The sequence below is a fragment of the Alosa alosa genome, chromosome 23 (genome assembly GCF_017589495.1).
Source record: "Alosa alosa isolate M-15738 ecotype Scorff River chromosome 23, AALO_Geno_1.1, whole genome shotgun sequence".
In the NCBI taxonomy this organism is placed as follows: domain Eukaryota; kingdom Metazoa; phylum Chordata; class Actinopteri; order Clupeiformes; family Clupeidae; genus Alosa; species Alosa alosa.
In genome coordinates this window covers 28,600,953-28,614,033 of record NC_063211.1, presented here as the reverse complement: position 1 = coordinate 28,614,033, position 13,081 = coordinate 28,600,953, and the positions used below count along the sequence as shown (strand labels likewise).

The 13,081-nt window shown below is 38.8% G+C and overlaps 2 protein-coding genes across 2 annotated transcripts in view; both read left to right on the top strand.

Moving 5' to 3' along the window:
- The first annotated feature begins 3,579 nt into the window (after positions 1 to 3,579).
- Positions 3,580 to 5,773, top strand: zic2b (zic family member 2 (odd-paired homolog, Drosophila) b). The gene is made up of 3 exons (XM_048234281.1): positions 3,580 to 4,739; positions 4,966 to 5,129; positions 5,256 to 5,773. The coding sequence occupies exons 1-3, from the start codon at positions 3,830 to 3,832 to the stop codon at positions 5,424 to 5,426; spliced, it is 1,245 nt and encodes a 414-aa protein (XP_048090238.1). The 5' UTR covers positions 3,580 to 3,829; the 3' UTR covers positions 5,427 to 5,773.
- A 1,025-nt stretch (positions 5,774 to 6,798) lies between these two features.
- The window catches only part of pcca (propionyl-CoA carboxylase subunit alpha), a 34,933-nt gene continuing 28,650 nt past the window's right edge, over positions 6,799 to 13,081 (top strand). Inside the window, 4 exon segments of the mRNA XM_048234280.1 lie at positions 6,799 to 6,878; positions 7,791 to 7,868; positions 12,469 to 12,516; positions 12,819 to 12,887. Of these exon segments, the coding sequence (XP_048090237.1) occupies positions 6,825 to 6,878; positions 7,791 to 7,868; positions 12,469 to 12,516; positions 12,819 to 12,887 (249 nt within the window). The 5' untranslated portion in view covers positions 6,799 to 6,824.

The window sequence follows — 13,081 nt, the reverse complement described above, 5'->3', positions numbered from 1 at the left end:
TACATGTTATTCATAGTTCTGTTGCAACACTTTTACCCCTAATTATATGATGTGCCATTATTATTTTGCCCCAGGATAGGGGTAATTTGGTATGAGGCTTTTGGTTTTAATTTTGACTGTAAAACAAGAAGAGTTTTCCTCCTGCTTTTGTGCAAACTTTGACCCGTTCCTACTCAAACAGATGGACCCAGGGAGCAATCATCTTCAAACATACCAGCCACTCATTAACCTCTCTCTCTCTTGAAACATACACACAAACATACACACACACACGCACACATGCACACAGGCACACACACATGCACACACACACAGGTACACACAGGCACACACACATGCACACACACACAGGTACACACAGGCACACGCACACATGCACACACACTCTCTCTCTCACACACACACACACATACACACAGGGATGCAGCCCAGGTAAGGGTTAACAGCTGTTGTCGTTTTTATGTTTCTGTTGTGTGGATTTGAATCAAGTCGTGTTTCAAGTACACTAACAAAATGCATGTGCCACTAAGACTGGAATCATAAGAATCTTTTCCATGCAGAGAAATGCTCACCAAAGGGAGGATTATCTAAACTGAAGAAGGTTCTTGGCACCACAGGAGTGCTACACAGACTTTTTTACAGTAATAGCCCACATGCAGGATCTGACTCCTGAATGAATCAAGCCGGTCGCTGATTCAAACCTGATAGATCAGGGAAAGATGGTGTCCAGTGTGAATTGTTGGCCTATCTGGGAGGCAGATAACACCGATGGGCTGTGTTGGTATGGGCCATGCATGTGAAAAGAGCAGAATGGATGGGCTGGACTCTTTCCCAAAGATGTGGCTGTTCCAAATGCTAGCTGTTTGACATATTATTTCATTTTTCTGTTGCATGTTACCTATTCCCAGGTATGCATGCGCAGGCTATGAGAGACCAAAGCTCTTCTCTTTTTTGGTTACCATGGCAGTGTCTTCCCAACAGGAGAGATAAATCTGGTGGACCACTGGGGAAATTCCACAATAACAATGGGGCTGTCTTAATACATGTTAAAGCTATGATAAATTATTTATAGACAAAACTAATAGTAATTGAATATAGGGTATACAGTATGAACTTCTTGGCCCACAGTCGATTTTTAAAATATTTCTCTTCTATATTATCTTATTCGTTCACAATAACGTGCCTCTGAACTCTCTTATACACGTTTTCCTTGAACTTTACTCTCCTTTGAAAAGCTTAAGATGTATCCCTGGAGCATGCACGTTTGTGTGCTTCCACGTTATAACTGTAGATAACCTATAACTGGGAATTTCTGTTTCTGTTGTTCAGGTCGAATTGTGCTAAGAGAACCTAGATACTAACTACGAACTAAGATAACCATAGCAGTCTGACAGTAGCCTATGTGAAATTCAGGGATTTTGTCAACATTCAATTTTGATAAACAGATTAACAATGGTTTCCTAGAAAATACAAGGGAAAACGCAAATAAAATAAAAGGAAAGATAGGCCTTGCCTGAAATGAAGGGAGAATATAAACATCGAGGCTTGCATAGTTAGGGCATGGACATACATAATTTAACGGCTATCTTTATATTATTGTGGTGACAAAAGAAAAAAAAAGCCCTAATTTCCACTGACACGCAACTTCAGAAGCATTCACTCCTTAATTAATTTTGAGGCAAGGTGTCTTGACCTTTTAGGAATAAGACAAGTATGGGCCTAGTCTCAAAAGTTTCATCTAGGCTATATATTTTCTTAATAGCATATCGGTGATTTTTAGATGAAGGATATAGCTGTAGATGTGTGACTTCAGGAAATGTGAATGGAAAAAGATTTAGCATTTGATAAAAAAACGTTTTGCATAATGAAACGGTCACATATGGTTACAAATGCCACATTTGTTCATGTCCTATGCTTGTTTAGTCGAACATTTATCATGCTCAAGGTGAAGAATAAGTCAACAGGCATTTCCCCCCTAACTCAGGTAAATGGAGAATTAGTAGGTTACAGTAAGCTAGTACATTGTTAAAAGACATTTGCTCTCCCTCTGATGTCATTCAAGCCACGGAACTGCAAACAGCTGGTTTAAGAGCGATATGTGCCGTGATTTTTGTTGTTTTGTGCTCAGTAAATTTTGGTTGGGAAAATATCCATTTGTGAGAATTTAATTCAGATGTAGGCTGTAGATTTCCTTGGAACAACTGTTTTTAAATGGACAACCAACCTGTGCTTTTTTTCAGAATCAGTTATGAGGACTTGTTATTATGGGACAGTTATGAGTTATTATACCCAATGATGAACATTTGTTAGGCAAGTTAGACTAGCGCCCGTTACTGTGCGTCATTGTGTTTCACAAAACATATCCTACTCGGAAAATCAAACCTTGTCGATTGACCATTGTTAACAGCAAATCAGAGGTGTGAACAAAATAGGAAACACACCTGAAATGTGTCAATGTATACATAATAAGACTAAAATGTTGCATACATTTGTTGCCGGCTGCATGTAGGCTAAGCCTTATTTTTAAATTTTTGCAGTCTGTAAATATACAATTAATTGCATTGTAGAAATAAATTAATAAACATGCTAAATATAGGGGAAAGATGAGGTATAACATAACAAAACCAGACATTTTCAAACAAGGTTTAATCGACAAGATTAAATCATCGAAAGCCTGTACCATCGATGTCGCTGAAGTGCAATTATTCTCCCATAAAGCGTCCTCAGCAACAAGTAGAAAAGTATGCCAAAGTTATGTTTGTGTGCCCGTGGTTAGGCCTTGGACCTCCTAGTTAGGTAGAACAACGTATTTCGATCCATATGTGAAGGGAAAGGAAACGTTTTTATCAATGTTTTTTTCGTTGCCGCTTTGCCATTTTATATTCATTTGTAAAATGGGCCTATGACGCATAGCTAGTACTACTAGTAGGCCTACTACTGCCTACTTTATTCAAAATTGAGCACTGACAAGAAGTTGTTATATTTTCGTAGAAACGGCATCTACTTTAAATTGTGTAAGTTGTCTGCTTGTGTCCAATACATATATTGCAGATATGCAAAATGGTCGGTCCTTTAGTCGAGAGTATACCTATTTGTGATTTTTTTTTCCGCAACAGCCACTTAGGCCTATATAAACCGACAATTTCCTATTTTCATTATGGGAAGGTATTGGAAGATTTATTGGCTACGTTTTAATTAAATGAATCTTGATAAAACAACAATAATATTTTGTGAACCAGAAAAGGGCAGTCAGACTGATTGCCAGCTCGCCAATTAACGAATTTAGACAAACAGAAAAATGCGCGTTTTGGTTTGCTTGAAATACAACAAGAGTTCATAGTTAAAGACAATATTCCCTCCCTGTAAAATCTATCCCTTGAGTGGCCTGCATGGGACATTCAAAAGCCATTAGAAGCGCTCGTGTGACTGGACCAATAGGGTGAATTGGTGAGATGCTGTAGCCAATGAAATTGCCGTGTGTAAATCGTGGGACAGCGGTTGTAAAGGGGGTGTGAAGCACCCACACATAAACGTAGATGGAGACCCCATTGATTGTTACTTTGAGTTGAACAACTGAGGTTAGTGGACTATCACCGGTGAAATTCATTGGAATCCAAAGACTCAACATTTATTCATACAAAACTAAGTTTTTCCCAAGGTATGGAGCAACTCTAAGTTTTTTACAGACAAAGTTTCGAATATGTTTTCAAGGAGTCTGTTTTGAATTCCAAAAGCTTTGCTTAGGCCGTTTTCGACATCGTATAGTGTTTCTGCTGTGCGCAACTGAAGTCCCTTTTACGCGCCGTGGGATCGTAGAGTATTCGCAGTGATGTTACTGGATGCAGGCCACCAACTATCTAGTTTAGGTGTTGGTACATTCGCCAGGCATCACGAAAGCCAAGAAAGAGACTTAAGCTTCATGGAGTCTGCACACATGGGTGCGTTCAAGCTGAGCCACGATCTTTCGCCGAGCCAGAGTGCGGCATTCGCCTCCCAGGCGCCAGGATACTCCGCTGCTGCGCTCGCTCACGCAGCATCTTACGCCAATTCGTCGTTCAGTTCCAGGGATTTCATCCTGCGAAGCCGAGGGTTTGGAGATACCAGCCAGAACAGCGGTCAGCAGCACCCCATCTTCAACCCAACGGCGAACTCGATCCATCACTCTCACGCAGAGAATCAGGGACATCTACTATTCCCAGGGATACACGACCAACACGGAGCGCACCACAGCTCTCCAAACATGCTGAACGGTCGACTTGGGTTGGGGGAAGTGTTCAGCAGGGCTGACCAGTACCACCAGGTGTCCAATCCCCGGGCCGATCACTACAACCAGTACGGGTCAATGGGACTGAACATAAGCATGAACATGGCGCCGCACCATCACCCGGGCGCGTTTTTCCGTTACATGCGTCAGGGCATTAAACAAGAGCTCGTCTGCAAATGGATCGACCCGGACAAACACACAGACCGCAAGAAAGGTTGTTGCCAAACGTTCAGCACCATGCACGAGCTGGTTACGCACGTCAGCGTAGAACACGTTGGCGGCCCAGAGCAGTGTAACCACGTGTGTTACTGGGATGACTGTCCACGGGAGAGCAAGCCATTCAAAGCCAAATACAAATTGGTGAACCACATTCGCGTGCACACGGGGGAGAAGCCTTTCCCTTGTCCATTCCCGGGCTGTGGCAAAGTGTTTGCACGATCAGAAAACCTGAAGATCCACAAACGCACACATACAGGTACTTTTTTCTATTTGTGTAGGCTAGTTCATTCTTTTTGTGTCTTGTATTTCTATATAAGTATGACATGGCTGAATGTTTCAGGTTTTCTGTCATAAGAGTGGCTAAATGGTTATTAGGCCTAATCTATAACATATTACCATCTGATCCACCTCGCTGGAAAAAAATGCATGACAAATTAGAGTATAACTAGTATGAGTTCTAATGATCCCATTTGCAATTCCAGGAGAGAAGCCGTTCATGTGTGAATTTGACGGTTGTGATCGCCGCTTTGCCAACAGCAGTGACCGCAAGAAGCACATGCACGTTCACACATCTGACAAGCCATATCTGTGCAAACTGTGCGACAAATCATACACTCACCCCAGCTCCCTCAGGAAACACATGAAGGTGAATATGTGGTTGATATTTAAAAAATAACCTACGCGAGGGAAATGCGACTCTGTACAACATAACATGGTGGATGTATGAAGCTCTGATTTCTGACTATGCTCAACGATTTAATCTCATCCTCAGGTCCATGAGTCCTCGTCCTCAGCACCAGATGCATCCCCAACCGAGAGCTCCGGTTACGACTCATCCACACCCTCAAGTTTGGTGTCCCCATCCTCGCATGGCAACATGTCGCCTGATTCTGTTATCCTCAGTGGTCAAAGCAACTTTAGCGAGTGGTACGTCCCACTCTGAGCCTGTTCTTTTCACATTGGCAACACTAAGATGGACCCAATTTCTCTTTTTTTATACAGAGAAATGTAGGCTGGTTATGGACCAAATATAAGATGGATGCCTCTGTTAATGGCTTGTCTTTAACACTGAGACTTTTCTGAGTCATCAGCTTTGCTGTACAGTGGATCTTAGGTGGATATCTCTGTGTCTCTGTCTCAAGTCTGTTCATAACTGTTGTCATGCATATTTGATTGTGTGACCAGACCAAAGTTAAAGAGTTTTATCTCATGAATGTATATTTTTGAATGCTAATGGTAATGGCCTGCAGCTATAATGCCATGATACTGCAGAACTGTAAGAATAAATCATGCCCCTATTTGTTTTGTAATTTAATATGATACAGATTAAACATATTTATAAAATGAATCTTTGTGTTGTTTTTTCTTTCCAGCTTTATGTCTTGATGATAATTAATAAGATAGCCCAATGGGCTAGGCCACTTTGCAAACTGTGTTGCAATGAACTGTTGCACTTTATTAGAAGTTTAAATTACACTGTTTCTTTCTTTCTATTTAATGGAGAATACCTACGTGACTTTAAACTATTAAAAGGTGAAGGAAAAAGGCAGGCATCATTATAGTTACCTGAAGGCTAATGAATAGGCCTAATTTTAGACAACTGGTGAATTGCTCCTAAACTGGCAGCATGGGGCGTTCAGAAGGTACAGATTTTTTCTTTGCCTTAAAATGTCCAAACCAAAATGTCAAGAAAGAAAACTAATAGATTGCAAACACCCAAAGGATCTTACTGTAATGAAAATAGCCATATGCAATTGATAGAATATACCCCCCCATGGGTATTTATATAAGGAATTGAACCCACAACAAACAAAAAAAATAATGGTGAACGCCTGTAAACCATGGCTACTTTACTCATCAATCTCATATTGCTAGCATGAGATAAGCCTTTTAAGAAATCATGTTTAAAAAAGCTAAAAAGTAGGCTAGGCTACATCAACCTGCAAGCCTAGAACTGAAATGGAAAACTCAGACTATGCACTTTTAGGGTAAGATGGGGTTATATTGGATAGGTAAGTGACGACCCATACCATATAGCTGCAAGCTACATTATAGCCTAGTTCAAACAAGCAAACAAACAAATAAACAAACAAACAAATAAAGCTAGGTGTACATTAGTGAACAATGAATGTTGTGTTCCTATTTGTATTTTTATTTTACAGTTTATAATACTGGATCTCAGACAGTATCTATTTGCGTAATGATTAGGCTACCTATCCTTCAAATGTGCATTTGCCTGCTCTCAGCCGACGCACAGAGATATGATTGGAGGACCGAGCATACTCCCCCTTTTCTGCACAAAACGTAATACGCAAGCGCGTACCCTTACTCTCCGACTGTCATGGCGGCCTACAGAGTCACTCCAGCTCTGCAAAGAGTGTTGCACGCTGTTAAGGTGAGCAGTGTATCATGACAGGGAGAATATGTTTTGACTGTCAAAGCTGGCATAAAACTTTAACTTTAAGAACACCTCAGTACGGCACCTTCCTTGTGAGTTTAGGTGTTATTTTGGAAGAGTTGTAACGTTGCAGTACGGGTAGCCTATTCATAACTGATAGCTTCGATAGCTGGCCAAATTATGCTAGCTAAACAGCGCAGTCGAGAAGGACTAACTGGTTAAGTGTCCTTTGGTGATGTGTTAAAGGGCGTCTGTCGCCTTTACAACGTTTGTGATAACTGTTCTCTGACCATTTAGTATAACATACCATATTGTCTTCTTTCCAGTATATGAGAAGTTGTTGTCAATGTCAACGTACAATCGGTTGTCGAGACGTAGCAGCAACGTTACAACGCATAACACTGAATCTATAATGCTAGCTATAACTTTTCTTGCTAACATTAGTTTGTGTTTTTTTGCTAGACATCCATCAGTTACAGTCTGTATCAATTTGTGCACGCTCAATCCTAACATTTTGAGTCATTTGGTGGAGTGTTTTTGCTCGACGTACGGTCTCACAACTGACAACAACGTTATATGATAACAGATAGTTACAAAGCCATGTATACTCTAATTCAAACACAGAAGTAGATAAATGAGCTCTATGATAGAAATGGGTGAGAAAATATCGCTCCCACAACACACTGCTTTAGAGACAGACATTCTAATAGATTACATGGCCGCAGTGAAAAACGTAATGTTTGTATTAAGATATTATTACTATTATTATAGTGAAGTGTATAGGTAAGGTTCACAGTTCACCTCAGTTCACTTCATTTCCATCTACACTTCATTATTAGTAAATGGATATGATTGTATTGCCACCATCACATTTGCAAGTTTCCACTGAGATTTCTGTTGTGGTTTTAGCATGCATCCTTCCATTCGCGCTGCTGTGTCCTTCTCAGTCGGGTTCAGTACTCCACTGCCTTTGACCACAATGAGAAGGTAAGGTCACAGTGATTCTGTTTATGAGTTATATATAATCTGCTGTACCTACAAACTTTTCTCTCAGAAGCTGCCATGCTGTCTCAACTTGACTTCCAAATATGCAGTGTGTGGTCCCAAACCACTGAATCACCTCTCTGGCTACTTGTTCTTCAGAGTGTTTATTTCCCTTTCTCATATGTCCTTGAAATACAGTATATAGTAGCCCACAGTTTGTAGAGGAATATCTGGGTCAGTGACGGGCTCATTTTTTTGTGTACATATGGGTTACATACATTTAAAATTGTTAAAATTTGAAAATAATTTGACAAATTATTTTCAAATAACATTTTCATCAAACCCTAATCTATTCACTGAATTCAAGTATTCACTGAATTTGGGTAAAATTGTCAACACGGTGTAACCACAAAAACATGAACCAAATAATTACACTTGCTGAAAAAAATGTGAAATTCTCTCCAAAATCCCTTCTAAAATAATCTGGCATGATCTTGCACAAGAACTTTTCTATATTTAATACAAGTAAGGAAACCCCATTGTTCTGAATGTTTGAATTAATATGGGGAATCGTGTCTGTCACATCAACCACTTAAAATGTCAAGTGGTGTAACCACCATTTAAGGAGCAATTTTGTATGTATTATGTCAGAGAATCATGTGACAGGAAATTATGTCATAGAGAAGGACCCTTCAAGACCCCAACTGCTATGAGTCAAGGTTAGCAACATAAAAGTAACATAATAGTGTTTTTAGGCCATGGCCAGGCAAGCTTAGGTTACATGTCAAATGGTATGACATTAAAAATGTTGATAAATCAAAATAATCATACAATATTCAATTTAATGTAAAAACTGTGTTTGAATATTCACATAAAGGTGAAGTGTGTACATAGCTGTCCATAATAATGCCTGCAAATTTTGCTTTTAAATAAAAATGTCAAATGGTGTAACCGGTTACACCATTTGACTCTTTTCTGTTTGAGACCAGTTTGATCAGATTCAGGGCCAAGAGCATGTAATTTTAGGTGCTAATTATATTATTTTTATAATTTAAATAGTGACTAACTGTTTAGCATGAACAATAGCTTTAAAAGGATTTAATTAGATTGCAATTTAAGCGATTTTTGAAATGTCAAAGCTTTTCATTTTAAATTTAAACTTCCATAATTCTTTTTTAATATTTTATTATGATGTATGTAAACAGTATGTTCAAATTATAAATAAATAATATAAATACATTTATTATATATAAAATGTGCCTCTTGTCCCCCAATGGATGCCACTTACAAGCAAGAAATACTGGTCTCTCCACAGAGTGCATGTGAACGCAGATCCTGCTGTTGGTTGGTTATTAAGAAATCATCATACCCACTCTTTCACACACTCACACACACTTTGGGCCCTAATTTAGCAATATAAAATGTATGGTCACTAGCAAATAGCGTAAATACATTTAGGGGTTTGTCCAGTCCACATTCGGGGTGGTTTTGTGATCAAACGTCAGGTGCCTGGCGCAAAAAGGTGGCTCTTATGTTTCTTAATCAGTCATGGGTGTGTTTTGGGCTTAACATCCTTTAAACCAATGAGGAGGACATCTGTCATCCCCTTTAACAGCATGCAGGGCAACTTAAAACAGCGCATCAGTATTTTGATAGTCAGCGGTGTATTTGAAGGAATCTGCTTGTACGCAAGACCGTATGGAACAGGTATTCCACTAAGAAATTCTTTACTAAAACCGAGTAGAGTATAGGCTACACACATCTGCACTTGTCTATTAATTGAAAATATAGGCAAAGTGAAACTAACTTCACTGTGGTGTCATAGTCAACGACAAAACAGTTATACACAGTTAATTACTTTCAATATTGACTGACAATGGGTTACCAGCAAAACATAGCCTGAAAAAGCAAAACTTCCCCTATAATGTTGAATGACTGAATAAATAACCTAAGGACATTTATTCTGCAGAGGAATTGCTGCTTACTGTACATCTCGTGACAGTGACGTGTTTCATATGCGCCTTTCGCTATAGACCAGGCTTTTCTTGGTCAGTGGCATAATGCTTTTTAGACGGTATAAGATAGCGATTTTTAGATCATGTGCCAGACCACACCTTATGTCGGTAATTGCCACACCTCTGGGCGCATTATTTAATAAAAGTGAAGTGTAAGATAGGAAAAAACTTTGCGTCAGAATAATAATACGCTTTGCGCCAGGTTTTGCATCGCGAAAATAGGGCCCTTTATCTCACTCTCTTTGAAAATAATGGGTTCAAATAGAACACAAGTTTCTTCATTGATGTTATGAAATGATATTTGAGATGGAATATGATGAATGACATAAATACATATCAAAATAGCCCATTCAGTTTACCTTGATGCCTATTTTCTGTGTCAATTTCTTGTCCTATTGCTATAAACGTTTTATGGTCAATTGGTGTAACCGATTTATGTCAATTGGTGTAACCAGTATTTTGTCTAAAATACTAATAATGTACAAAAAAAATAATATGGATAATGATTTAATACTCTACTGTAATAATGGTTGTTTAAACCATTTTTACTCAAATGGTCAAAGAATAGACAGAAAACAAGATGTTTACAGCATATGGTCTTGCTCAGTACAATGAAAAACCCATATAATTTAAATTTAGAAATAAATATAATAAAACATATTCTCATAGGATATTACAAAATAAACTAATAATTTCATGAGAGCAATTGCATGAACTCTAGGAGGTGTGAAATATTAGATATTTGTCATTTTTGTGGTTACACCATTTGACAATTGAACAGGCTGTTAGTTCTATCTTTTGTTAAAAAATAGCATACATGTCATATTAAATAATATGAATACAACAGAAATACAAAGTATACACTTTAGCAAACCTCAGGCATGTTTTGTTTTAAAAAAGTTTAAAGATATTTTTAATTTTCTCATCTTACCAACCCTTATCTGTCACTGACCTACAGTAGTGGGCTGTCAAGGAGGGGTGGTCCACTTAAAGGTGCAGTCAGGGATTTTATGCATTTTCAAGCCCATAACATTTTTTTGTCATATTCAGCAATCAGCTCCTCATGACCGCTAGCTGCCCATTCCGGCTACATCAACATCAATCAGAGTACACTGTAAAAAAAACTGTTCTCTTGTTCTCTTAAGGTAGGGATGAGCTACCTCTTTGGCGTGTTTAGTTTGGTCCTTGGTTAAAATAGAATGTACGTGTTCTTGCAGAAAAGCATCTGCTAATAAATGTAAACAAACACAAATTCCTTTGAAATCCCTGACTGTACCTTTAAACCCCTTCTTCAGGTATGATTGCCTCTGAAAAACACTATGCTGATGTGTTGTGCTGTAGTGCCAGTGATCCCCCTAAGGCCGATGTAATGTTCTTGACACTAACGACAGGGATCAAGTGAAGATTTCCAAAAGCGTCACCTGAGGTTTTGGCTCCATTCCCTGAGCTTTCATAATTTTAGACTTTAAACACAGTCTTCCGTTGTTTGTCTTTGCACTATTTTCTGTTGAGTGAATTTTAAGGAAGAGATTATGTACCGTCAGAGTACAGATTGCCATCTATTCAAAGGGACTTTAAATTCAGTGAGATGTCTTGTAGGCCCACCTCTGATCACTACTAGGCTACTGGTTTGGGTTTCAGTATTATGTATTATGATGTATTTTTTAGGGCTTCAAACCAGATTTTCATACGGTTTGTTCCGAGCAGAATCAGTATTTTAACGTTTCCGGTTTTGCTTTCCACATTACTGTTCCCGAACCGGTTAGAACCAAAAAAAAAAAAAAAATGGTCAATAACATTCCATGTAGGGCTATGTGACATGACAGTATTCGGATGGCATAAACATGTCTAGCCTAATAGGCCTAGATGTTTTACTTCATTACTTTGCAAATGTCACATGGAGTATCCAATCTGTCCTTATTTAAACTCATTCTTTTATACATTTAGGCTTTTTCTGTATACATGAATAAAGACATTGGTTATTTTAATTGTCAATGAACAACAAACATTTAACAGCCTACAATAGCATAATAGAGCATGGAGCTAGCTAGCGATTTTCAACATTAGCTGTAGTTACATGATAGAATTGAATTCATGTTTGAGTCTATGTCTGCAGCCAGCAAGTCCACCATCCAGACATGCACAAACCAGTTATCAAGCAGAAATATTTTAATCATTGTAATTATAAAATAACAAAAGAAAAATAACAATATTAACCTGTTTCTGTAACCGTAAGTTTCTGGTTTTGTTTTTGTACCTGTCCTGGTTCCTGGTTTTCATTTTTGTTCCATGAACCAGTTCAAAGTTTTTATTTATACACTTCATACAGGCTGTTGTTCCTCTGAGATTATCTGAGGGAAGCTGCAGACCCTAGAAACGTGATATGAAAATTAAGTTGCTTAAGTTTTAGATAGACAAGTGTTTTCCTGCTTGCATATAAAGATGCTATCAAGGCCTGTGAGTCAGTGAAAGCGTTCTGTGTATGCTCACCAATACAAGCACACAGAACACATCCCTGAAAAACAAAAGCCCCTTACCTGTTGACAAAACAAAATTCTAACTCTCCTTTTCCATTTCCTTTTGCTCAGACCTTTGATAAGATCCTCATTGCAAACAGAGGGGAGATTGCCTGCAGGGTAAGTGTGTGAATGGGACCATGTCTTCACTTCAAGGAGAATGTGTGCACGTAGGTGAAACTAAATAGGACAAAATACCCACTCAATGAGTTAATGTAATGTATGCTGCATCTTTTTTTGGACTAATGAAATATTATAATGTCTATTTAAAGAAAAATATAAATAGCTGTTCCACAAGTGACCGCTACTGTTTGAAATGATCTATGATATTGTTTGACTATGTTATCATGTGGTATTTTATCAGTGTTGATGAGGGCATGATGATTTATCAGTGTTGATGATGGCCTGTGTGTTCTGCTTAGGTGATGAAGACCTGCAAACTAATGGGCATTAAGACAGTGGCGGTGCACAGCGACGTGGACTCCAGTGCGGTGAGCCCCTTCTGCCTCGCTTAAGCCTTCCTCACCTTTTTAATGGAGTTTTCATTCCTGCTTTTTCTTTGTACTTCTTTTTTCTCTGTGCCGTTATCCCCCATCCATCCATCCCCTTTCCCCTCATTCCCTCTCTCTGCAGGGGGGTTGTGGTCCAGAGGGGGTTAGTTAGGTAGCCCTGCTGTGCTGGGCCC

What these genes read in the sequence shown, in the direction of transcription:
- zic2b (XM_048234281.1), top strand. Translation starts at nt 3,830, where the DNA reads ATGTTACTGGATGCAGGCCACCAACTATCTAGTTTAGGTGTTGGTACA. An exon ending in CCACAAACGCACACATACAG is followed by an intron (nt 4,740 to 4,965) that starts GTACTTTTTTCT and finishes TTGCAATTCCAG; the next exon opens with GAGAGAAGCCGTTCATGTGT. An exon ending in CCCTCAGGAAACACATGAAG is followed by an intron (nt 5,130 to 5,255) that starts GTGAATATGTGG and finishes TCTCATCCTCAG; the next exon opens with GTCCATGAGTCCTCGTCCTC.